This window comes from Antechinus flavipes, chromosome 4 (assembly GCF_016432865.1).
Source record: "Antechinus flavipes isolate AdamAnt ecotype Samford, QLD, Australia chromosome 4, AdamAnt_v2, whole genome shotgun sequence".
Taxonomy (NCBI): Eukaryota; Metazoa; Chordata; class Mammalia; order Dasyuromorphia; family Dasyuridae; genus Antechinus; species Antechinus flavipes.
In genome coordinates this window covers 482,393,859-482,420,593 of record NC_067401.1, presented here as the reverse complement: position 1 = coordinate 482,420,593, position 26,735 = coordinate 482,393,859, and the positions used below count along the sequence as shown (strand labels likewise).

At 42.0% G+C, this 26,735-nt stretch overlaps 1 protein-coding gene across 1 annotated transcript in view; it reads left to right on the top strand.

The window, feature by feature from the left end:
- The window catches only part of RPAP2 (RNA polymerase II associated protein 2), an 81,113-nt gene that overhangs the window by 40,046 nt on the left and 14,332 nt on the right, over positions 1 to 26,735 (top strand). Inside the window, exon 11 of the mRNA XM_051999999.1 lies at positions 1,692 to 1,760. Coding sequence (XP_051855959.1) covers positions 1,692 to 1,760 — 69 coding nt within the window. The remainder of the gene's footprint in view (positions 1 to 1,691; positions 1,761 to 26,735) is intronic.

Genomic DNA, 26,735 nt, shown 5'->3' with positions numbered 1-26,735 from the left:
TAAACTGGAGTCTGGGAACTTGGACAAGAAAAAGGTTGCATCTTTATTTTCATTCAATTTCCTATGTAATCCTCTATGTTTTTCATTTAAAAATATTATTGAGAGAAGGGGTTCATAGGCTTAATCAGAGAGGACTGTAAGACAGAAAAGAACCCCTAGTCTAGATGGCCTTTGTGGCTCCTTCTGATTCTGGGATTCTGTGGAATGGGCCTTACTCTTAGAGTTGCCAGTTTCTTTGAACCACACTGTGGGTACTGATTATGGGTGTGAGCCTAACTTTACAGCCAAACTGCTTCTAGTAAAAAGGCCTAGTAAAAGAATTGGGACTTTGGGGCTCACAGGAAAGGAGCCAAATAATTATCCGGGATGATCCCAAATAAGATTTTTAACTTCCTTTTATTGAACCAATTTCTGGCAGTATTCCCAGAGCGATTGTTTCCCCAAAAGGAGCTGCTGGAGAATCCAGAGTGACAGTTACATTTAGGCTTCAAAGAACTGCTCAGCAATTCAAGTGGCTGAGGAGGGCTTTCCAACTGCAGGGTGCTCAGGGTGCAACTTGACTTTATATGGCATTTTCTTGAATGAAGATTTAGTCCAAGAGTCTTTTTTTTTTAGTTATCGTCCATCCTTTGCTGCCTCTTGAGCTTTTCCTGCCCATGTTTCCTCCAGAGTTCCTCAGCACTTCAACTGTGACTCAATGGGACCAGGAGAAGAGGCAGCATTGAGCCACTTGGTTCTTTGGCCTATTCTTTTATCAAAAAAGGGGAGTGTGAATAAGATTAAAGAGGACTAAAGTGATTTTGAGAAATACCTATGTGTATTCCATACCATTTCTGGTTCTCATCTCTCCTCCTCATTATTGTTGTTTGTATAAAAACAGAGCAAAATCATTATTTTATTTGAAATTGTATTTTATCAAATGAAAATTGCATACCCTCTATTGTTTAGTCGTTTTTCTGTCATGTCTGAGTCTTTATGACCCCATTTGGGAGTTTCCTGGCAAAGATAGTGGAGTGGTTTGCCATTTCCTCTTCTACATTTTATAGGTGAGGAAATTGAGACATAGGATAAAGTGACTTACCCAGGGTCACACAACTAGGAAGTGTCTGAGGGTGGGTTTGAACTCAGGAAAATAAAGTCTTCCTAACTCCAAACCCAGCATCTGATCTGTTAGTGTCTACTATACTATCTTACGCCTACAAACCCGTTTCTTTAACAAATTCCAAGCATCTTTATTAAAACCTACCTTTTGTTTTATTTATATTACTATAAATAGTATTTCATCTGGAAATAATGGAGAGTTAAGTTTTGTTCACAATCCAGAATTCATTGGCAAATTCTCTTTTCTCTCACCTTCAAACCCTAGTGTGGAGTAATAGTGTCATATATAACATGACTACTGAAAAAGCTAACTTTACCTTAATAGATAGTGTCCAGAATGAGGAAAGACTTCTTTCTATTCTATTCATCCTGGTTTGATAGCATTTAAAGTAAATTAAGACTCTTTTTTAAACGAACCTTTGTAGTCTGATTACTTTCTGGTAATAGTGGTGAAATGTCTGCCAAAACTGAGGGAACAGTAGGGGAGAGGAGTAAAGAAGTAGAGGTGAGTTGGATTAGATGGTGTTTGTAATCCCCTCCCTTTCTGAAAATCTCTAATTTTTATCTTTCTGTCTCTTATTCTTTCTCAGGTTAACAAATAAAAATATCATTCACAAGCCTGCAGAGTGGACCCTAATTGCTATTGTGTTATTTTCATTGTAAGTATACATTGAGTTTTTAAATTTTAAGTAATATTCTATTGTGTGTGTATATATATGAATGCATGTGTGTATACATACACATATGTATGTGTGTGTGTGTGTGTTTTACCATATTGCTGTTCAAAATAGAAAAGTTTTGGAAATTGGGAAGCTGAAAGGCAAAGCCATCAATGTGCATTTGGTATTGAATGAAAACATTTTAGTAGTTATCCCACTAAAGTCACGTCGTTTAGGTATCTCTGACATATTCCCCTAGCTGATAAGATTTCGTCTCTCTTCCACATATTTTATCATTAATGGCATCCAGGAACTCCCAGTAGACCCTATTTTCCCCAGTTAATATGAAATTTTAAAGTTCAATGCACTTAAAAGAAATAAAAACAATCCTGCTACACAAGCCCACATAAAACATTTAACACAGATTCGCCTTTTAAGAAATCACTGGTGAGTTCTCAGGCTGGGCCTTTCAATAGGGTTAAAACCATCAAGTAATCTTTGTGTTTTTCAGCTTGAATTACAAAATTGCAAAAATCTTATTTCAGGGACCATTTATTACCACATTGCTGCCACGGATGCTCTGGGGCTTGTTGGGTCACTGAAGCCTGTAGGACATAAGAGTACTTAGCAGCCATTCCCAAGTCAAGGAGTGTCATGGGCCAACACGAGCCTGCCCAGCCCTACTTGCTCTTCCTTTGATATTGCTTCAGTCTGACACATTGTTCTGGCTTCACTGTCCCAAGGAAGGCTGTACCAGGGGCATTATTAGCACAGGCTTCAGCGAGCTGGCTCTGTCTGGGTCAGCCTGCCCACCTACTGCTCATCTGATTCATTAAATCAGAACACAGAAAGTAACTTTACTTAAGACCTTGGTATAAATTTTTTATCAACCATAAGAACAAATCTTTTGTCATTTTTACCATTCAGGCTTCCAGTTGACTTGGTAATTTGTGAAACAGATCTTATGAATTTTTCAGAGTTCTTCACATTTCATGAAATTTGGGAATATTTTGGTTACTTAGAAAAAATATTAGTGTCTTTGCTCACCTCTTCTGTGATGCTTCATGATAAATCCTATGTGGGCATTTAAGTACTTAACTAATTTAATTGTATTAAAGGAGAAACAGTATTCTTCCTGCCAAATCAGAGATTCCAACACAACAGTAATCTCAGAATCCTGCTTTCTTAAAAACCAGTAAGACAAAGGTTATTTTCTTAAGAATGGCCTGGTTGTCTTATGAACAGTACGGATGCTGATGTACCATGCCTTTTTCAAATCACTGCATGTGATATTATTAGAGAAAAAGTCATATTGAAATCTTTATAAGTCTTCTAAATCCTATATTCCTTCCAAAATCCATTGGCTCTCAAAAGTAACAACTTTTTGGTAGATTTGTGTTAAATATTAATACAATTAGGAAGACTTGGAACTGGTTAAATCAGTGGATCCAAAGGTTGGCTGATCTGGGTCATAAGAGAGCAGGCAGAAGTTTTTCAGCTTCTTAAGATTCATTTGTACAAATCATCACTTTGTGGGAGAATCTGGCTAGCAGGTACCCAGGTTGGGCTAGCACAGACCGCTTGTGATCGTCACTATGGATGATGAAGGAGGTCACCGGCCCATTTGAATACAACTTCTGGATGATTTCTCATGCAGTGTTACTGTGTAAGTCCTCACTCATAACATGCTACACTATTCACTGTACCCACCATTTGGATTCTTGGGAGATTTTGTTTTCCAAGATTTGCAGCCTTGTAGTTCACCCAGAACATTATTGTTAAGTGAGTTTTGTGTCAGTGAAAGTGCTGGACAGCTTCACTCAGAACGATCCAGTCCAGTCTCTTCTTACTTTTCAGTATCAGGTCCAACTCACAGGTATAGGAAGTCTCTGGCCAGGATTTTACATAAATGTGTGCTTGCTTCAATAAGCATGTTTTATGTACATATATGTTGCATAATACATAAGTATAGATGTTTTTATATATATATATGTATGTTTGTGTGATCACTTCTGTTCATGAGAAATATTCTGGAAGCTCTTTGGAGAAAGAATAGGGGAAAAAAAAGAGTAGTAATGGAAAGATATGTTGGATTGTTTCAGTAGTGACATAGAGTAGTGACAGTATTAAGGTCTCCTTGAGAAGGATTTGGAAGGTGAACTTGAGAAATTTTCCCAGGTGATATTGACATGACTTGGTAATTATTTGAATGAAAGAGTTAAAGAAGGTAGAGAAGAACCAATCAGTGAATACTTATTAAGCACCTGCACAGATCTGGCTTTAAGAATATTATCAAGGATGAGAGGAGTAAGCTGTTGCGGTCATCCAGGCCGGGAATGAAAAGGGCCTGGAGGAAGGTGGTGGTGTTGGGAGTAGAGAAAGGGGTTGGGGAGATGTAATTCACAAGACTTGTGGCTGATTGGAGATGAAGAGTAAGGGGAAAGGGAGAGCCCAGGAGAACTTCGGGGCTGCAAGGGATCCAAGGGTGACTGTGGAAGATCGGGCGGACAGGGGAGTGAGTAACAGCCAGTGAGGAAAGCCTGAAGAGTACATGCAGGGGAAAGATAATACCGGGTTTGAGGATATGTTGACTTTATGGTGCTGACGAAGCATCCATATAGAAATGTTTTCTCACCATCTGCACTGGCTGGTCTGGAGCTGGCAGTAGAGGTCCTCCACATAGAGCTGGCAGTCAGAGCCATGGGACTAATTAGCGAAAGAGAAACAGGGAGCATCAGTGATAGGTCCTTGAGGGGCGTGCATGAGGAGTGGCAGAGCAGGGTGCCAGAACCGGAGGCAGAAGAGAGAGGAGAAGGTGGTGGCTCTGGAGCTGCAGGAGAAAAGTCTCAGCCCTGTCAAGAGCTACAAGAGAAGGAAGAAGGGGAAGCCATTGAGCATGGCTTTTAGAAAGTGACAAATGTCTTCTGTAAAAACACAATTTTAAGGATTGGAAATCAACCTGGAAAGAATTAAGAACAGACAGAACTGTTTGGAGAATTTGAGATTTCAGCATCCTTTATGTAGAGAATGCCGGTTTAAGAGGATTAAAGCCAAAAGACCAATTTCAGTGGAGGGCTGAGTGAAAGGCCTTTCCCTTTGCTTACTCAGATCCCCCCAAGCCCAAGCAAACTTTTTCTTGATTCCCTTTTGCTTCCTCTTGCTCTTCTCCCATCATCTCTTTTCCCTTTATACAACTTTTTGAAAAAACTGTCACTTTTGAAAAAGCTCCCCGTGATCACTGTCCACTCTCTCCTCAAAACCTCCAATTGGATTTCCACTTTATTCAGATTTTCATCTCCTCAAGACTATATCACCCAGGCACCCCTATTCCACCTGTGCCTGGGGCTGCTTTGGGTCCTAGCAGCAGGAGGGGTTCTGAAATTTTTTGAGCAGAGAAGGCTATGAAGTTTATTTAAAGGCCCACAAAACAAAGTTTTTGTTTTTACTATAGTCTGGCCCTCCAACAGTCTGAGGGGCAGTGAACTGGTCCCCTATTTAAAAAGCTTGAGGACCCCTGGTCTAGGGGGACATCACAAATACCATCTATGGGATGAAGGTGACCCACAGTTAAGTGAAATTAGAGTGGGCAAGTGGGCTGGGTCAGTAGGGATGAGCCAGGGAACTGAAGGCCCTCTGTGGGCAGTGAGGCAATGGGATGGCCACCATGTGCTGAACTCCAGGTAGCTATCTGAAGTTGGGTGGAGGTAGTTACTGGACTTGACAGGTGGAGGGTTTGACAAGAGGGCATAGCCGGGGATGAAGTAGAGGGGTTCTCAAGTCATCAAGAATGTCAATTAGCAGCTGTTACGTTCCCAGAAAAGCTTCTGTCCTTCAGAATGCTGCAAGTGGAAGCTGGTTTTCCAAAGAAACAATGTGGCAGTAAAGGAAGGGAGCATGTTCTCGAAGAAGAGCCTAATGGCTGCCTTTTTGTAGACATGATTAGCAAGGTTCCCTAGAGCAGAGGTCCCGTGTGGGCTCCATTCTAGCATACTCTTGAGGTCACCTTCTTCGGGTGTTTAGGAATCTTTGATCTCCTCGATGAAGGTGCTTCCATCTAGCCTAAATGCCACCAGCATTTACGTGGCACCTTAAGGTTTGCAAATCACTTCACAAAGTTGATCTCACTTGATCCTCATAACCATCTTGGGAGATAGGGGTTTTTATCTACCTACAGAAACAAGTTTTCCCCTCATGTTTTTGTGCTCTTGGTTGCTTCATTCTCCACAGTAGAATGTGTTTCCAGATAGCAGGAGTTGCTGCTTATTGTGTTTTTCTCCCTAGTACCTGGAATGTGTTTTTTACATAGTCAACAATCATAAAGAGTGTGTGATGTGTTTGTAGGTAGGATAAGCATTTGGGGAATAGGACCAGCTGATTCAAAGGACTTTTCAACAGAAAGAGCCACCCTAACTTTGTCCCATGCTTTTTTCTCCCCTTTTCTTTTTGTGGTCGTCAGCTCTGCCCTGATTCCTCCCCCTATTTACTGCCATGAACCTCCAATCCAAGGATCCCTCTTGATTAGAGCTGGTGCTGGCCCACCACTGAGGGACCTCATGGAGAGAGATTGAATTTCAGAGCCAGGGATAAGCTTTGTGAGAAGGTGTCAGGAAGCACAGTGACCAGTAGAAGTTCACACGTGTGCTGTAAGACAACTCCTAAGGGCTGCATATATTCAGAATTGGCCAAGCATCATGAACACAAATTACCAGCAGGGCTAGAACGTCAGGTGTTTTCTACCTTAAATGTTTTCATTCTCCCTAAATTCAATTGGAGAAGCTTGGTCGGTAGGCCACTCCCTTGAATTCTGGTAGGCTACCATTGGTTATACATTCCAGGAAGAGTCACATAAGCTCAGTGGGAAGCCAGAGAGAGAGACTCATATGTTGTTTTTCATAGGGATTTCTAGCTATCAAATGAAGCAGAAAAAGACCTATTCATCATTACTAGGAAAGACTAAAAGGGAAGAAGAGACATAGGCCATTCCAACATGGACTCTTGCTGTTCTCATCCTATACCCCTGATAGAGACTAATGGAAAGCTTTCAAGATAGTTTGCTAGAAATGTCTGTTTCCATTTTGTTTATTTGAACTGGCTGGTTCCAGTGAACTGTGGTCCACTTCATGGGCAAGGCCTGTGCAATGGTGTATTCCCTCTAAAAGCTTTAGAGCTGCCTTAGCTGTTTAGGGAGTAGCGTGTAAGCCTTGGGAAGTGGTAATTAAACAAGTCTGACATGGCCGTGATCACCAAACAAAAGCCATCAGTGGACACGTGCAGCCACTTTAGGTAAACGGCTACAGAGAGACACTCTGGAGAATTTCCCTTCAGAGTCACCAGGCATGAAAGGAAGGAGCTGTCGAAGGCCTGTTCCCCTGGCAGCCCATTTTTGTAGCCTGGCTCTCGCTGATTGTTAGTGAAATAGTGACCCCTTCTACTGTGAAAGAACAATGGCTGAATCCTTAGAAAGGGGCCCACATGGGCAGGTTCCTGGAGCCTTTCTCTAAAGCGATGCCATATTCACACCTCTTTAAATATGGCTGTAGATAAAAAGGTTCTGATCATTTGACATGTGCATGTTGTAATAGAAGCCGGCAGCTTCAGAGTCAGAGAGGCCATGGGGCGGTATTCTGGTCAGGAGGCAAGAATCGCATTGTGTGTTTTTGTGGGTGTTATAGGAGCAGGTGATTCCCAAACTGGAATCGGTCTGTCCTGGTTTTTGACATTTGCTCCGATATGTGGGCCTTGAAGTCAGTTTCTTGCGCTTCTGGAATCTACCACATGGGTTCATGGGCAGAAAGAACTTTCTGTGTGATCTGAGTCCATTTCATACCAAGCAACACACATACAGTTTATATTACTCCTCAGAGATGGGATTTTGCTTGTTCAATCTTTGGTTTTGTTTGCCATAGAATTCTGTATATCTCATTACTTTATGGATAATGTACACAAAAGAATTTTGATTCCTTTAGAATCAAATGTTCAAAATGAGACTAACAGTGGTTCAAAAGTGGGGGGGAAAGACTATAGATCACTGAGGACCACAATGAGAGAAGTGCTCAATTATTTGTTACAGTACATTTGGGAAAACAAAAGAAAACCTCCGATGTGATTGTCTCATGGTGATTCAGAAAATTTTCTGAAATGGATTTTAAACATTTCTGGTGTCATGCTCTCTGGTTGTGTTTGATATTTAGACATTTGTGCACTTATGGTAGTGCACTTGTTTACTAAGGGGCAAAAACAATGGTTTGATGTTTTTGAAAATATTGGGGATTTTTTTGTCCCAGAAAAAGTCATTTATTTTTTACCTTCTTTTCTCTCCAAAACAAGATGGTTTTATAAATTTACAAGCATAAATGTTGTTGTAGTAATAGTAGTAAGTTTATCATGTCATCACAACATGTTCATAATATATTCAGAAAAGTGAGACGCTGTTGTGAGTTTTAAGGTCTCATGCCAGAAGTAGAAAGAAAACTGGGACCTAAAAAAAAGGTATAGTTTAGTATTAAAAGGAACAAAGAAAGACCTTCCATAATGATTGTGTCATTTCCTCTTCACACTTACTTTTGTGACTGATTATTTCCCTCCTCTTCATCTTGCATCTGGAACATTGTGATAATTTGCTGACTGCTCTGAACACCTCAGATCTCTCCCCACTCCATTTTCCAGTCAGCCTTCCTAATATTGGCCTTCCTAAAATATAGGTCTGAGCATGTCATCCCTAACTCTAACCCTAACCGTAAATTCAATCCCAGTAGCTCCCTATTAGCTCCAGATCATGTCATTCCTGGCCCTTATTATCTTTCAGTTACATCTTCCCCTTGTCTGCACACAGTGTTCCTACTTCCCTGGCTTAAATGTCCCTTTCTGTCAGAAGCCCTTCCTAGTCCTCCTTAATCTTAATACTTTCTCTCTGCAATCACACCCACTTTATCTAGTATAGACTTTGTTTGCACATAGCCCTTGACGTCTTCTCTTCCTGACTAATCTGTGATCTCCCCAAGAACAGAGATTGTCTTTTTCTGTATTCCCAGAATTTATTAGCAAGTTTGTAGTGCCCAGTTGGTGCTTCATAAATCTAGCTGACTGACTGCTTAGCTCCTGTCAAATCAGAGCTCCTGGTCCAAGCTACTTGTCTTCCACTTATGTCCGTGAGACATGGAAAGAATGGGTCAGAAGTGGGAAAGGATTCTTGTTGTGAATTGTATGATGTATGGGAGAATACCAAACCCATTCCATTTATCATGGTGTCAGACCTAGCATCAGAGTGTTTGGATTCCAGTCTCTTGTTCAGCCACTTTGCTACCTGTAAGGACAAACTTTAGGTACCTCTGTCTGGCTCAGTTTATCTATGAAATAAAGGCTTAAAATAGAAGACCTCAAAGATCCCTTCTATTTCCAAATCTTTGACCCAATTACAGCTTTCTTATCTTGAATTCCAAATGTCTTTTCAATTAACCTTACATAAAAACCAATTATATTACTTATTTCTCCCAAGATTTTTCCCATAATGTAAGGACTGTGTCAATCAATAAATATTATATGTTGTGTGTTGCATATAATATGCCTATAAATGTGTATATACTATATGTGTATAAATGTATGCCTGTATTTTGCGCAATAGATGTACATCAATGTATTATATATACACATTTATATATTTAGGGCATGAACTAGGTGTGAAATAGTATATAGAGAGATCATGGAATTAGATATGTAGATAGCTAGCTAATTTGCTATATCTATTTCCTACCTAATTGTTTTGTGTCCTAAATATCTAAAGGTTTAGTGTCGGTCTAAGATGTTAGCTCCCATTGCTCTGTCAACTGTCTCTAAAGGCCTGCCAGAAACAGGATTTAGATATAAAATTTTAGTCACATCAGGCCCACCCTTTAAATAAACTTCATTGCAGTTTATCATCATAAAGTGAGTTATAAAGAACTTGTTTCTTTTATAATTAGAAATATCAGTAGAAAGCATCCCTGCTTCCTTATTAATAGGTAATCTTTAATGCATTAAATGCAAACACCGTCAAAGCATAAGCCATCTGTTATAAGAAAAACATGTCAGTGGATTTGACTAACAGCATTTCTCGCAATCAGAGTTTTTCTTTTATCTCAGTTATGTTCTCTAGATAATGGTTTTGAAATGAATTTAGCAAAATGTCCTTTAAAATCATGGTAGAGTAGTCACTGGGGTAACCCAGAAGAGCAAACTTCATCACCAGCTAGGCTTTCCATCCACTATTTTTAACTTTCCCCTTGAGAGTAGAATGATAGAAATTCTCACCAGAGCCCGAACTCTATTGTCTCTTAGTTTTCTTTCATTCAGGATTCCAGATTTCCACTTAGACTAGCAGTTTGATGAGGAAGGGTGCAGGGGACCCTTCCCAGACCACCTCACTTTGATCTCTAAGCACTCACTAATAAACCAAGAAAAAATAAAAATGTTTGTGCACAAATGTGACAAATCCTCTTAATAGAAAGTTTAGACGATAAACATTCCAAGAATATTAGAAAATGACCATAGTAATCTGGTGTTTGATAAATCAAAATATCCAAGCTTTTGGGACAAGAGCTTGCTATTTGACAAAAAATTTTGGGAAAACTAGAAAGTTTGGCAGAAAATAGGCATAGAACAATACCTCACACTGTATGCCATGCTCAAATTAAAATGGCCACATGATTTAGACAAAAAGAGTGACATAAGTAAATTAGGGGAGCACAAAAAATTGTACTGGTTAGATCTATGGATTAAGAGAAGAATTCATGACCAAATGAGAGATCAAGAAGATAATAGGAATTAAAATGCATAACTTTGATTAACTTAAATTTAAAAAAACTAATACAATCAAGATTAGAAAGAAAGCAGGAAATTAGGAGGAAATTTTGCAGCAAATTTCTCTGATAAAGGTCTCATTTCTCAAATATAAAGGAAACTCGGGCAAATTTATAAAAACGAGTCATTTCCTAATTGATAAATAGTCAGAAGTATATGAACAGGCAATTTTCAGAAGAAATCATCAAAGTTATCTATGGTCACATGGAAAAACACTTTAAACCACTACTGTTAGAGAAATGCAAATTAAAACAATTCTGAGGATCCATCTTATAACTATTAGATCACCTAACAAGACCCAAAAAAAAAAAAAAAAAAGGAAAATAATAAATGTTGGAGAAGATAAGGAAAGAGTGAGACACTAATACTCTCTTAGTAGAATTGTAAACTGAGTCAACCATTCTGGAATTTGGAACTGTGCCCAAAGGGCAATGAAACTGTGCATATCCTTTGACCCAACAATACCATTACTGAATCCTTATCCCAGAGAGATCAAAGAATAAAGGAAAAGGATCTACATGTTCAAAAATATATAGAACAACTCTTTTTGTAGTGGCAAAGATTGAGGAGACACCCATCAATTGGGGAATGGCTAAGCAAGATGTGATATATGATTATGATGTAATATTATTGTGCTCTAAGAAATGGTGAGTAAGATAATGTCAGAAAAGCTTGGGAAGATTGATAAGAACTGATGCAAAATGAGGTAAGCAGAATGAAGAGACTACAGTACACAGTAATAGCAATATTTTGTGATAATCAACTGTAAATGACTTAGCTATTCTGATCAATACAGTGCTCTAAAAGAATGCCAAAAGATTTATGATGAAAAATCCTTTTCACCTCCAGAGAGAGAACTAATGGAATCTGAGTACAGATTAAAGCATAATTTTTTTTAATTCTTTATTTTTCCTTGTTTTTTTGTTTTGTTTTGTTTTGTTTTTTTTAGCAACCTGGCTAAAGGAAAATATATCTTATGTGATTTCACATGTATAATTGATACCACATTTCTTACCTCCTCAGTGGGTAAGGGAAGGGTAAGAGAGAGGGTTTGAATTTGAAACTCAAAAAATTTTAAATGAATTTAAAAAATAATAGAAATAACTAAAAAGCACTAAAATAGGAACTAAGGTTTCTAGTATCCAGATTCTGATACTGACATTGGATTAGTGATTTTCTTGGGGGACTTCAGTTTACTCATCTGTATTTTAAAAAAAAAACAAAACAAAACAAAAAAAAAATTAGGGCTAGAACTTACGAGATGACTAGGAATGGACAAAGTTGATTGATCGTTGTCTTTGGTTCTTGAAGAGGACCCAGATGACTTCATTGTGTTAGTCAAGTTAGTGTGTCTGACATGGCTGATCAGATCCCTGAAAATGCTCCATCATAGGCTGAACACAAAGTCCCCATGAACATTTGGGGTGGATCCTCTGACCTTGAGCATCTCCCATTTCTTCTGAGCTAATTCAATTCTGCTTTGCTCACAGAGCACGGCACCTTCTCTGATGAGGGCCCACCATGCTGGGCAGACTATGCCAGCATCTCTCATGTCATACAGTCAATTCTCAAGTTCTTGAGAGAGACCTCAAGAGTGTCCTTGTATCACTTTTTCTGTCATGTGAGGTTTTCATAAAATAGTCTTTTTAAAACAATGTGGCAGCCCTGCTGCGCTTCCTGCAGTATGGCAGAGAGGTATGCCCATAGATAGAGAGAAAAGAATATACCCTATAATTGGCGAATGAGACTAAGAAGCAGTCAGAGGAAGAACACCAGGAGAGTATAATGAAAACCCAGAGGGAGCTAGTATCTAGGAAGAGAAAATGGTCATTAGTACTAAATGCTACAGAACAATCAAGGAGGATAAGTAAGGTTCATGTCCAGGATTCTCAAGTCTGCCATTTGCCAAACAATGGTCACCCACTTTTCCTTCCAGTTTTTGCTATAACTAAGGATGATGAATGTTGTGATTTACAATGGACTTTTGCTTTTTTCTTTTGTTCTCCTCGGCAATCTCTCCAAGAATGCAGTTGCTAGATCAGAGAATATAGATAACAAAACCAGTATAATACAAGATTAGAAGGAAAGCAGGAAACTAGGAGGAAATTTTGCAGCAATTAATCTGATAAAGGCCTAATTTCTCAAATATATAGGACATTCAAGTAAATTTATAAAAATGAGTCATTCCCTAATTGATAAATGGTCAAAGTATATGAACAAGCAATTTTGACAGTTTAGTCCCTTGCATAATTCCAAATTGATAGCCGGAGCGTTTGGATCAACTTGCAGTTTCACAAACAATATATTAGTGTCTCTCTCTCCTCCTAAATCCCTTCTAACCTTGACTTCCCCTTCTTCACTAATTTTTAAGGTCTCAAATGAAACCTTGGAGTGGTTTTAATTTGCATTTCCTTTATTTGTGATTTGGAGTGTGTTTTTAAATGGTCATTTATATCACTTAGTAAACAGTAAACATTGTGTCTGCTGTGTGCCAGGTTCTGGGAATAGAAAGTACAAAGAATCAAAAAGCTCCTACTCTCTGAGAGGAGAGATAAGTGCATATATAAAAATAAAATAAGTACATATGTAAATATATAAAAAATATAAAAGTACACATATAATAATATAAGTAAATATATCAGATATAAAAGGAATTAAGACAAAATATGTGTACAAAGTATTTGTTATATATAAAATATCTTAACCATAAGATAGTTTATGAGGAAGGATAATAGCAGTTGGGGAGGGAGTGAATTCAGCTAAAGAGGATGCTAGAGTTGCATTTTTAGAAAAGAGAGGGATTTTATGAGGCAGTGGTAAAGAGTGGGGTTATTCCAGACATGTGAGACGTGTGCAAATGCATGGAGATGCAATAAAAGAAAAGCAGAAAGGAGGCCCCCAGAGGAATGGGGAAAGGGGGGGATAATGTCCATAATATTTGAAAGCTAGTTTGGAGCCACGTTGTGAAGAGCTTTAAAAGATAAGCAGATATTTGGGCCAAGAAGCAAGAGAAAGCCACTGGAGTTAAATAGGGAAGTCTCATGGTCCACCGTGTACTTAAGAAGTTACTTTGGCGTAGGGGAGAGCTGTGAGACAGGGAGAACGATTAGGATTAGAGAGCCATGTAGGCAAGAACTGGTGATGCTGATTGTGCAAATGAGGTGGTGTCAGATAGGAGAGATGTTATCAAGATAGAAACAGATTTGGCAGTTCATTCTCCAGCTGAGGAGGAGTCAACGGCAATTTCTGAGCAGGCAGTTTGCAGAGGAAGAAATCCAGTCTGTCAATAGTCAAAATGTAAAAAATACTCCAAATCACTGATGAGTAGAGAAATGCCCATAAAAACAGCTCAAGGAGCACCTCCCACCCATCAGATTGGCCAAGTTGACAAAGAAGAAAGGTGACAAATGCTGGAGGGGCTATGGGAAAAGGATAAGGAGTCTTGGGCATGTTTGACTATCATAGGGAGAGAGCAGTAGAGAAGAGGAGGTTGAAAATGAGAAAGAGGCAGGGAGGACTGTGGTCGATAGAAAGATTTACATGAACAGAAAATGCACCGTGACTACAACAAAGTAAATGAAAATATTGCTAAAAAGAAGCCAAGTTCCTACTTGCATCAGAGAGGCTTGGTGCTAAGAAGACAACTGTAGTCATCTCTGTCAAACATTTGCTGAGCTATTTTTTTATGGAGAAGAATTCAGTCTGGAGGATCTTTTGCCAACGATAACTGATATAAAAAGTCATTGATAAAACATTTTTTTTTTCAAATAAAAAAGTCAGATATTTCATTCTGTGCACCAGCATTTGTGGAGTGCAGTATGCTCAAATCTCAGTCTAATGACAGTCAAAGATGACATTTATGATGTTCTACAAGGTCCCTGAAGCATTTACATATCTCTTACCTCATTTGAACCTCACATTCACACTGTGTGATGGGTACCTCAAATACTGTTATTCCTATTTACAGACAAACAAACTGAGACCCAGAGAAGCTAAGTAATTAGCCCAAAGCTGCACAGCTCCTGCACAGTCAGTGTCAGGGATTCCATCCAGTTCTTCTGTACCTGCTGCTTCCTCTATTGTCGAACAGCCAGGGTCCCAAAGCACAAACCCTACGGGATCATGACAGCAGAAAACTTTTTTACTGCATGGTATCGTGGGAAGGGTGCTGACTTTGGAGTCAGAAGAAATAGGTTCCCTGGCAGGTCTGCTGACGCTAACTCTCAGTGAAACCTTGGATCTGCTTTTCTTTATCCATAATAAGATCAAGAGAGCGAACGAGAAAGCACTTTTAGCTCAACAGAGAGAATTGCCAATTTAGAGCTAGGAGAAACTTTAAAGGCCATCCCCTCTTTGATGAGGAAACTGAGGCACAGGACATTTAAGTAACGTAAGGTCACAGACCTGAGATGCTTTGTTTTTATTTAGGGTGAGAAATGACTTGGGAAAATTACTGCCTTAGTTTTGGTTTGGTGAAAGTAGTTGGTTGTCAGTGGGAAAAGACACAGTATTTTAGAAACATTACTATCAGCAGGTCTGGAAAACAAAAAAACAACAACGACAAAACCAGACATATTTATAGAGAATTAAGATCCATTTATCTAGAGTATTTGAGGCCCTTCCTTGCCAGAGCTGTCACTCCTATAATCTAGTCAAGGAGGAAATTAATGTAGAAATATTAGCAAAGAAGTGGGTTGAGTAATAGGAATGGGAAGCTTGTCGCCTTCCCTTCTGCGCTGGTCATCCAAGATAAGATACACAGATAGTTCTTTTTGATGATGAAATAAACGATTGATAGCAGCACTTCAAGATGCTGATAAGGAGCAAAATTACCAGTAGAGGCCACAGGCAGAGTGTGAGCTATGAGACTCTTAATCAGACAGTGAATCTACTTGGTTTATAAAATCTATAGATATTTTTGTCTACCAACTTACTTTTTGTGTTACTTCAGTTTTATCTGGGGTAGCCATTTTTGTCCCCGTACAAGGTAGCTCTAGGACTCTGGCATTCTACATGAAATTTCTTTTCTCTTAGCAAAATCATATTTAAGGAACTGAAAAAAAGCTGCTCTCAGATGATGTTTATTCTCTTTTCACTTCCTGATTTTTGTCTCTTTTGTGATGAAAGGCTTGGGGTAATAAGCCTCCCATTGATACACTTTCTTTGAACTGTAATCTGCCCAAGTTTCTTATCTGTGGTGGCTGGCAGCTGATTGTCAGTAAAAGTGAGCCCTAATCTGGCCAAGGCACGGCAGGTGTGCCCCCAGAGCTGGCCAGCCCTGCAAACACTGCCAGCCTCTACTCAGAGGGTAATGTGGTCTTTTTTTAGTGCTGCAGAACTTAAGAAACAGCTCATAAACGCCTGATATGGTTTGGGGGAGGAAGGGGAAAGGGCATAGAATAAAGAGTCAGGTGGCAAATAATAATCATATAATAGAGGTTTCATATTAGGTTTTGCTAAAACAAAACAAATTAGGTTTTGCTACTTCATATTTGAATATAGAGATATATTCAAAAAGAGATATTTTTCAGTCTTTATTGATAATCTTAATAGAACATTGTAATCAAAGTCTCTAAAGATTAGTCATTGATGGTTGTCTAGAACATAAAAAAGTTTATTCAAAATAAAGACAAGTTACTTTGGAAGTCCAGAGGTGGCTCACATGAGACCTTCCTCATGCATGAGGTGCTGTTGAGCTGAGGTTCTGATTTCAAGAAGGGTAAGTGAAGAGGGAGGACATTGCACCCCTAAGTGATGCTCAGGAGAGACGAGGTGGGGGAGTAAGGCCTTGCTGGATCCCTGAATGTTGCTGGGGAAGAAGGAGGACAAGTAGAACGGGGTAGGCAAAGGAGTTTGGGGCCTGCTGATATGTGGCTTTTAAAGTTAATAAGAAGGTGAGAGAGATTCTGGAAGAGTCCTGCTTAATAGTAATAAAACATCCTCACATTTATATAGCACTTTAAATTTTGCTAAGTGCTTTGTTCTCAACAGCCAGGTGAGGTAGAGGATGTGAATGTTCTCAGTGTTACAGGTGAGTAAACTGAGGCTAACACAAATGAAATGAATCGTATGGTCCAGCAGAACCTTGCTTTCTGAGGCAGGACTCAAACCCAGGTATTCTGACAGATTCCACGAACGAAGTTGGTTACTATCGCATTGTATTCTTAGCTGAGAGAAAGGAAAAAGAGTTCTAAATTTAGAGTAATCATTTGCTGGATATGTAACTTTGGGTAAGTCATTTTCCCTCAGCTTCGATGACCTCATCTGTAAAATGAGAATAATGCTTGCCCGACCTTCCTCTTAGGAACTTTTTGAAGATCTTGGAAACAAATATAAATATCAGCTCACATCATCATCATCATTCTTAGGTCTGCATATTTTTAGTAACTGTCATTTACTCAGTAGCAGTGGGGTGTTAACCTGTAAATCATTTTCTAGATAACTAAGAGTGCCACCCTTAAGTTCTAGAACTTGCCCCTTCTGAATAGAAACCTTTCTGCAATAGATTGGACTCTCTGATGGTCCTCCAGGGAAATTTCCTCCATCCTTTTGATGATTCAGGGCCACCATCAATTTATTCAGTCAGACACTTATTACTACCCATGACTCTGCACAGGTCAGAAACCAGAATGAAGAGCCACTCTTCCACCCCTCTGCAGTGAATGTGTCTCGGTAGGTTGTCTCCGTACTAAAAGGCGCCAGGAAGCTGTGAGCTCTTGCCTCTGCTGCTTTCGCTGTCTCCCATTTTCGCCTCCCATTGTCCGGCTCCTCCCGCTCCCCCCACCTAGCCCATCAGTCTCCCAAGCTGCCTCCTCGCCATCCCATTAGCCTCTTGTATCTGTCTTTGTCTGTGAGTGGGAGAGAGAGAATTCAGGATTGAAAATAAAATTGAATTTTAAAATTAACCAGGTACCTGGCGCAGTGGGTAGAGCATCAGCCCTGAAGTCAAGGACCTGAGTTCAAATCTAGCCTCAGACACTTAACACTTCCTGGCTGTGTGACCCTGGGCAAGTCACTTAACCCCAATTATCTTAGCAAAAAAAATGAATAAATAAATTAGCCAAGTTCTAGCGGCACTCAGAAGGTGAAGGGAAGGGGGAATGAATGCCAGGGTGCCACGTGGGCCCTGGCCCACTGACGCAGGCCTGGGAGACAGAAGGTTAGATTGGGGCCGGTTTGCCTGGATAGGAGATGCGGGAGCCCTGGAAAGGGAGCCCAGGGGATCGTGGGTGCCGAGGCCCCGGGATCAGCCCTGGCCGTTTAGGGGGGAGCCCAGCTCTTGGGAGAGGAGCGAGGAAGCCAACGCCATGATGTAGCCAATGGCTAGAGAAGGATGGGGGACGAGCCATTTGTAGTCCTGTCCATTTGGGGTTTTCTGGGCAGAGACACTGGAGGCATTGGCCATTTCCCTCGCCAGCTCCTTTTACTGATGAGAAAACTTAAATGACCTGCCCAGGGTCATACAGCTAGAACAGGTCTCAGGTTGGATTAGAACTCAGGGCTTCCTGTACTTGGGCGCCTCCTCACTGCCTTCTACAAGATGGTGGGGACCTTAGAAATTGTTTAATCCAGTCACTCATTTTAGCAATAAACTGAAGCCCAGAGATGCTTTACCTTGAAAGAAGTCACACAGCCAACTGGTTTTTGACTCCTGGACCAGCATCCTTCCCACTCTACCCAGCCTTTTTAAACCTTTTCCACTCGTGACTTCTTTCCACCTGAGGAATTTTTACACAATCCTGGGAGATATAGGCATATAAAATAGGTGTGCAAATCAAACATTTACTGATAAATTTATTTTAAAACAATTCTTAGGTGTACATATAATTTTATCATTTGTTAAAGATGAAGGCAAATTTGCATGCTGATAAGATAGATGTGCTCATTTATTCTCACATAAAAAAGAGTTAAATCTTGGTAGAATATTTGATACCTTTTATTGTTGCCAAGTTTTTCATGACCCCCACTCAATGAGGTGACCCCAGCTTTCATTCAAGTTTTAAGGAACTTGTTCATAATTTCAAAAGCAAAGGAGCTTACTTTGTTTTTGACCAGTTTTTTTCTCTAAAAACTAAATAAGTTTTAAGTTTTATTTGTATGGTCCTTGTTTCTTCCTACTCCCAATTAACAAACCTTAATAGTAAAAAGTTCCAGATCCTTAATATAGGCAGAATGAATTTAAGACCATCCAGAAGACAGGTCAAACCAAGGGGGACCAGAAACCAGATGAAAGTATAAATGGGAATTATTTAACAAAATAAAGATATAACGAACCCTAGGAAATGTTAACGTGGGGTTTTCCGTGTCGGTAATCACTGCACATTGATCCTTCTCTGTGGGTGAGTGATGCCGTTTCTTGTCAAGTTTGTCCCTGCTGCTCCACCGCATTCCCAAGCCCGGCTCGCGTTATCTCAGAGCAGCTACTGTGATTCAGCCAAGTGACCAAATGGCCATTGTCAGTTTTTCTGTGATTCTCTCCATGATTCCTCACAGAGCAGTTTTATAAAAGCATTTTACAAACAAGGAGCCTGAGGCCCAAAAAGGTAGAATTAGATCTCCCGGGGCTCAGGAGCCCAGACCGTCGCTCAGCCTGCCCACCAGGGGCTCTGGCACCATAAGGGGTCTCAGACGGGCGAGCTCTCCTCTCCAGACCCGGTGAGAGAAGCCAGCTCGAAATCATCTTCTGACTGACTGGCACGTATTCAGTCCCTTCCTAAATGCGACTCCCGACTCCTGACTCTAAAAGTCCCTGCCCTTAGAATGTAAGCTCTCGGAGGGCAGGGGCCATCTGTCTGTGCTTTTTCTTCCCCGTCTTTACTATCTTCAGAGCTTAATCCAGTTCCTGGTATGTAGAAAGCACTCAGTACATGCTTTTTGATTGGTTAATTCTTAATAATAATCATTATTGTTACTATTATTATAGCTGAAACTTGAATAGTATTTTTAAGCTTACAAAGCAGTTATACGTATATTTGTGTATTCCTACAGACACACACACACACACACACACACACACACACATCAAACTTTCCCTGAGCCTCAGGGAATCCTGTGAAGTAGTTAGCACAAATCTTGTTATTTCCATTTTGTAACTGAAGAAACAGAGTCCTAAGTGCCTGGGGTCACCCAGCTAGTAAAAGTGCAGTATTCTTCTCTGCACACTCTACTTTCTTTCCTTGTTTAGAGCCCAGGGGCCCAGCAGAGGCTCCTTTTTTTGCCCGTGACTTCAGTATCTAGGGAACTCCCTCATGAGGAAGGTCCCTCTTCCTAACTCTGAGGCCAACGGGCAGCTCAGTGGTGCAGTGACCAGCCCTGGAATCAGGAGGACCTGAGTTCAAATCCGGTCTCTATGTGACCCTGGGCAAGTCACCTAATCCCATTTGCCTCACAACAAAACAAAACAACAAAAAACCCACTACTCCTATTTCTGCCTCTGAGGCCAGCCTCTGGCTCACTGCTGATTCTGGTGACAGGCCAATCATTGTATAATACAGTAATGAAGTGAGTTTAGAAGTAACAAATGCTTTTTCCTGTAAATCAGTCTCCAGTCCAGAGGCCTCACAATGAAGCGTGCTTTCTACCTCCCAGGAGAGAGCTGAGAGAGTCAGTGCTCTGGAATTTGAAATTGAAAATTTTAAAATTAAATTTAAGTTTTAAATTAAATTAAATTTTAAATTAAAAAAAACTAATTTTTTTTTAAAAAGTTGAAAATTGTTTTTTCATGTAATGGGGAAACTAAAATATTATTAAAATTTTTTTTAAATTATGTTCAGGATGATATTAAAAACATGTCTTTAATTTTAAAAATTTACTCCCAAATTTTTTACTGTGTTTCTTATGAACTGATAGGATAGAAGGAATGATTACAGAACAACTTATTATCATGTAGATGTTAGTAATTAGTTTTTCATTATAGCTTTTTATTGACAAAGCATATGCATGGGTAATTTTTTTAAATAGCTTTTTATTTACAAGATATATGCATGGGTAATTTTACAGCATTGACAATTGCCAAATCTTTTGTTCCAATTTTTCGCATGGGTAATTTTTCAACATTGATCCTTGCAAAACCTTCTGTTCCAACTTTTCCCCTCCTTCCCTCCACCCCCTCCTCTAGATGGCAGGCAGTCCCATACATGTCAAATATGTTAAAGTATATTTTAAATACAATATATTTATAGATATTTATACAGTTATCTTGTTGCACAAGAAAAATTGGCTTTAGAAAGATAAAAATAACCTGGGAAGAAAAACAAAAATGCAGGCAAATAACAACAGAAAGAGTGGAAATGTTTTACTGTGATCCACATTAATCTCCCAGAGTTCTTTTGCTGGGTATAGCTGGTTCTGTTCATCATTAATCAATTGGAACTGAATTGGATTCTCTTATTGCCAAAGAGAGCCACTTCCATCAGAATTGATCCTCATACAGTATCGTTGTTGAAGTGTATAATGATCTCCTGGTTCTGCTAATTACACTCAGCATCAGTTCATGTAAGTCTCTCCAGGACTTTCTGAAACCATCCTGCTGATTGTTTCTTACAGAACAATAATATTCCATAACATTCATATACCACAATTTACCCAGCCATTCTCCAATTGATGGGCATCCTCTCAGTTCCCAGTTTTGGGCCACTACAAAGAGGGCTCCACAAACATTTTGGCACATACAGGTCCCTTTCCCTTCTTTAAGATCTCTCTGAGATATAAGCCCAGTAGTAGGTGTTGGTAATTATTACATTTACTTGATGTCAATATCTAATAACATCCCAAACAAAATTCTGAAGAACTCTTTAAATCTTCTAGATGTGGTTGTGTGCTACTTGAATTAGGAGCATTTATCAAAGATTAATGTTTTCTAATGGAAAGATCCCTCTGTCTCAGAAAGAGGCAGCCTCTCTCAGCGACATTTGTTAGATGTTTCCTTGAGCCAAAGTTATAAAGACATAATATCTTAAGACTAGATCAGCGAAATTTCCTCTGCATTATTAAGTTTGCCAAATACTTACTCAGTGTCTGCTCAGTGCAGGGGACCTCCCAGAGCTCTGAAGTGTGTTTCTTAATTCTCTGTTCACTGTTCACAATCTCTGGCATCAGACTCTTTTTGGTTACCTGGGCCTCCTGACTTTCCATTCTTGTTCTTGACCATTTGGGTTGGTTGCTGTCAGAGGGAGGGGGAGAGGGCTCGATTTCAGATCAGTGCAAGGACTTTGAGGAACACAGAGATGAAATAAAACTCTGTGTGTGTGTGTGTCTCTGTGTGTGTGTGTGTGTGTGTGTGTGTGTGTGTGTGTGTGTGTGAGAGAGAGAGAGAGAGAGAGAGAGAGAGAGAGAGAGAGAGTGTGTTTGTGTGAGAGAGACGGTGGTGGATCCAGGAAGACTTAAGGTCACACACATGGCTGGAAGGCGGGAGCCTTGACAGAAGCAGGATAGTTAAGAAGGGTCCCTGTGGGGGAAGAGAACAAGTTTGGTTTGGGGACAGACTGAATTCAGATGCCTCCAGGAGACCCAGGTGGTGATGGGGAGCCTGAGTTTGAAAGGAAGGAAGGTCTGGGTGATGAGCCAGCTCCCGGACTGCCTCTTCCATGGAGCCTTCCTGAGTTTCTGTCCCTACCCCCCAATGATGTGTACTGTTAATTTCTGGGGATCCCCTTCTGGGCTCAGTGAGAGCCCTGCACATATTTGTAGGCTCTGCATAATGCTCACTCTCTTCCCTTCTCCTAATAAAAATAGCCAACATATGTAGCAATGGAAGAGTAGATTTGCAGGATGCTTTTATATACAGTTTTGTATTTGGTCCTCATAACCCTCATAACATTTTATAAATGAAAGAACTGAGGCCCAAAGCAGTGAAGGGCTCCCTTGGACAGGCCTAGGATCCCCAAAGCCTGGGCTCCAGGCCTGAGCCTCTAGGAGTGGGGCTTGATGGAAGGGACCTGCTTGTTATTTAGAACGAAGCCTGTGGGTTACGGCGAAGCCATTTCATGGCTACTTTACCGATGCTTCCTGGGTAGTGATGGGCAGGTAGAATGTTATAACCCTATTTTGGTTACTGTTGAACAAGACTGTTTATTAGAGAGAGCACGTTTGGTTATGCCCTGGTGCTGTCAGTTTTTTTTTTTTTCTCAATTTGAAAAGTTTGACCCATTGGGTTCTATGAGAAATCTAGAAAACTGGAGAGATTGGAGACCTACTGCTGTGTGTTGAAGTTAATCTTTTAAAGTCACTTTTTAAAAAAAGACATCCCAGGTCTTTATGGTTATGTTTTGTTATTGTTTCCCCTGAGCTGGCCACAGTCCTGGCTCTGGTTGGGTGATCAGACAGGCTGTTTTTGTTCAGAAATAGTCAGCCCCCCCGGCGCACCATGGCGGCACTGAGGGACCTCATGTGTTTCCGGCCTCAGACAGCCCAGTAACCCAGCCTTGTCTGCCTCCCTGGGGCGGAGAGCACCCGGCCAACCACAAAATTAAGCTCTCATGTTGCTCAACCCTTCGAGAATAAAACCCCTTCTCTATCAAGTCCATCTGAATCTCCTCTTCAGAAGCCCTGGGTCATGAAAGTTTGGAGAGGCAGGTATTAAATAAGACCATTTCCACAACAGGGCCACCTGCCCCAGTCCAGCAAGTGACCCAGGAGGGGAGAAATGGGAATTGTAACCAGGCTCTGAGCTCCCTCTTTCCCAAAGCAGAGACAGTACTTGTCATTCTGAGAAGAAAACTGGGTCCAGGGTTCAGATCATCAAGATTGGTTTGCAACAGCTGGGTGTAAGCTATAGTATTTTCATATTTTCATCTTGGATTTCATCCCCTTGAGAACTAATAGACCTTTTCCTTGAGTCGCCAAACAATAGCATGAAATCGTAATCTCTTGTGTCTACTTCCTCTCTTTATCTGAAAATGTCCTTGAAAGCCCAAACTCACAGGCTGCCTCTCTAATGAACCCTTCCCTGATTCCTCCCTATTCCCCCCCCCCCATCAGTGTTATATGTTATTGTTAATGGGGGGGGAGGGAAAAAGAAGGGGGAGAGGAGACAGACAGAGATAGAGAGGAGAAAGAGACACACACAGAGAGAAAGAGAGACAGACAAAACAAAGAGAGAGAAACAGAGACAGAGAAAAAGAGAAGGAAAAAGCAAGGGGGGGCGAGGAAAACAAGGGGAGGGGAGAGGGAGAGAGAGAGGACAGACATGAGAGACACAGACAGAAAGTGAAAGAAGGGGAGAAGGAGAAAACTAGAGGCAAGGGAGAAAGGGAAAAAGGGAGAGAGAGAGAGGAAGAAAGAGGGAAAGAAGGGACAGACACAGAGACAGAGAAAATGTGAGAGAAAGGGAGGAGAAAGCAAGAGACAGAAAGGAAAAAGGGAGAGGAGGGAGACAGAGGAGGAGGGAAAGAAGGGAGAGACACAGAGACAGAGAAAGGGAGGGAGAGTGAGATGGAGAAGGAAGTAGAGAGAGACAGAGACAGATTCCTCGGACCTCTAGAAGAGCAGCACCTGGCTCTTAGCTGGCCTTTATTCAGGCATTTGAACCAAGATCTAATGAAATTACAATTGACTTTGTTCAGTAAAAATCTGCAGTGCTGCCCTGCGTCCTCTCAAATGACTTTTAAAGCAGCTTGGAGTGGCTGCCGTCCGTGTAGTTGGCGTGTGGGCTGGTGACGTGTTCTCAGATCAGCCATAGTTTCACTTATTAAATACAAATTCTCATTCGCTCCCCTAAATCCTGGTGCTTCTTGATAACATGAATTGAACTTATTGTCACAGTATTGTGGACAGAAACGTTGGAACTGCTAGCCTAGGGACTGCTGGGAACTTTTCTGGACTTTAAAATTCAGTCTCCCTAGTCTGATCATCACAAAGTACCTTATAAATGGCCAGCCCCTCGAGACCACTCTCCTGGTATTCATCCCTGGCAGAGGGCTCCTGCAGCGAGAACCTGTCAGATTGCTTGGCCGTGTACCTCTGTAATGGCAGATACGCCGACTGTGTAGTAGCGAAATGTAAAGGGGGGGTTGTAAGCGACCCAACAAAACCATGAGTGGGCCTGTGGGGAGAGCAGCCGTGGGTCCTTTTTCCTCACAGCTCACGTAAGTCCTGAGGCCGGTTTTACTTACATGGGCCTCTCTGGGCTCGTGCTGTTAATGAATGGGAGAGAGAGGGGAGCAGGGACCCCTAAGACTGGGAGCAGAGACCGGGGACTGCAGTGGCGTTCTAATGCTGGCTCTCTCTGCCTCTTCTGATCTCGGCGACTGCCCCAGGCCTGGCCCGGCTGCGAAGGCCCTGGACCTCCAGCTTCCCACCCTCTGTCCCCGGCTGCCCTACAGGCTGGGAGACCGTGTGCTTTTCTTTCTTAAGGCCGACTGGCCGAGGGCTTGGAGGATGAGAAGCCAAGCGGCCCCTTGTTTGGGTTTTGAAAGGAGCTCAGATGCCACCCCCGCCCGCTTCCAGCCCCCTCTGATTCTTGGCCCTGTGGCCACAAAGAAAGAGAGCTCGGTGTGACCTCCCCGAGAGGGGCAGGGCTGGCCCTCGGTCCTTCGGGGCCCTCCTGAGGCTCGCCCTGGCTGCCAGGTCCGGGACTAGGGGAGGATGGGAGCTCAGGCAGGATTAAGGCTGCAGGGCCTTGCCCGAGTGAAGGGCCTGGGGGGAAGGAGAAGCTCAGAGAGGAGCAGACTGCGGGGGGCACAGTGGTCACCTTCAGAGGCAGCGGGGAGGGCAGAAGGGGAGCCATGGAGTCAGGAGGGTTAGGGCTTGGGTTTGACATTGGGGAAAGCTTCCCAACGCACTCTCTGAAAATGGAGTCAGAAGGTCACGACTTCTTTACTGGAGATCCCAGAAGCCAGGGGACTGCTGGCTGCCTCTCTGTCCCAGGGATCTGAGGGGGCCATGGGCGAGCTGGAAGGCCAGCAGGGGGCAGCGGAACTACCGTGAGACAGCCCCCGAGGTCCAGGGCCTGGGGCCCCGGGAGGGGCTCCTAAACCTAGCGGTGACTGAGTTAAAGCTTCTTTCTTCACACACGAAACAAAGCAAAAGCAGGGTAGGAAACTTTAAAATAGCATTTTTATTCTTATCACAGAGAGGAAATATGAATGTACAGGGAAAAAATACATGTGGGTTTTTTCCTTTTTTTTAATCCTTGAGAAGTCATCAAGACTGTTTATGTGAGCCCCAACTTTAAAAAAAAAGACACTCGGACCCAGCTTGCCGCTAGCTTCGTCTCCGTTTTGCGTGTGCGATTGTGAAGATTGCTATCAGCGCCCCATCTGATCATGTGTCACTTGCTCGTGGGAGAGCAGGAGACGTTGCGAGGTGATAGCCAGAGCCAGCCCCAAGGTCAGCGTTCGGTCCGCTCCGACGCGCCCTGGCTCCTGACCTTGGCAGAGTCCCTCCCTCCCTCCGTCAGTGAGCACAGCTCCCTAGGCAGCAGAGGCCCTCAGGACCCCTCCCCCCCAGCCAGGGAAAGCTCAGGTGCAGGCCCTCCTCCTCCGGCCTTTCATGAAGGCGGCTGGAAGCACCAGGACTCGGGTGGAGGCTCCTCCCAGTGCTCGGGGTGGGCTCAGCCGCTGCTTGTCCGGCTTTGAAAATCAGGAGGAGCGGGTCACCTGGGGCGCAGTGGGGTGGGGAGGACTGGAATAAAAAGACTCCATCATTCACCCTCCCCAAAAGCTGGCGCTTTGGGGGATTACAAGGAAGCAATGCAGCAACTGCTCCCTTGCATTTGGTGACCAAGACCAGCTAATGCGTGTGCTGGCGTCTAATAGGTCCTGTCCAGCACAGGGACGTGCCCCTGGCTTCCCACTTCTCCTAAATGGAAAAAGCCAAGCCTGGCAATCCGCGCCTCTGCCTCTCTTGTGCCTGTGATTAGAGGTAGAACTCTCAGTGGACCCAGCAACTTCTGTGATCAGAGGGGATGGAGGACGGGCCTCCCCTTCCTCTCCCTCCCTTTAGCCTTGAGCCAGAAAGGCTCAACATGGGGCCTGGCCTTCCCCCGGGTGCTCAGCACTACCCGCCGCCCCCCCCCCCCCCACCTGGGATGTCTGGAGCGCCACTAAGTGGTTCTCGTCTTTGCTCGGGACAGTCTTTCACGTGTGCGCCAGGGTGGCTTCCAAGCTGTGTAGCCTGTGATTTTCCCTCTCATTTCTCCCC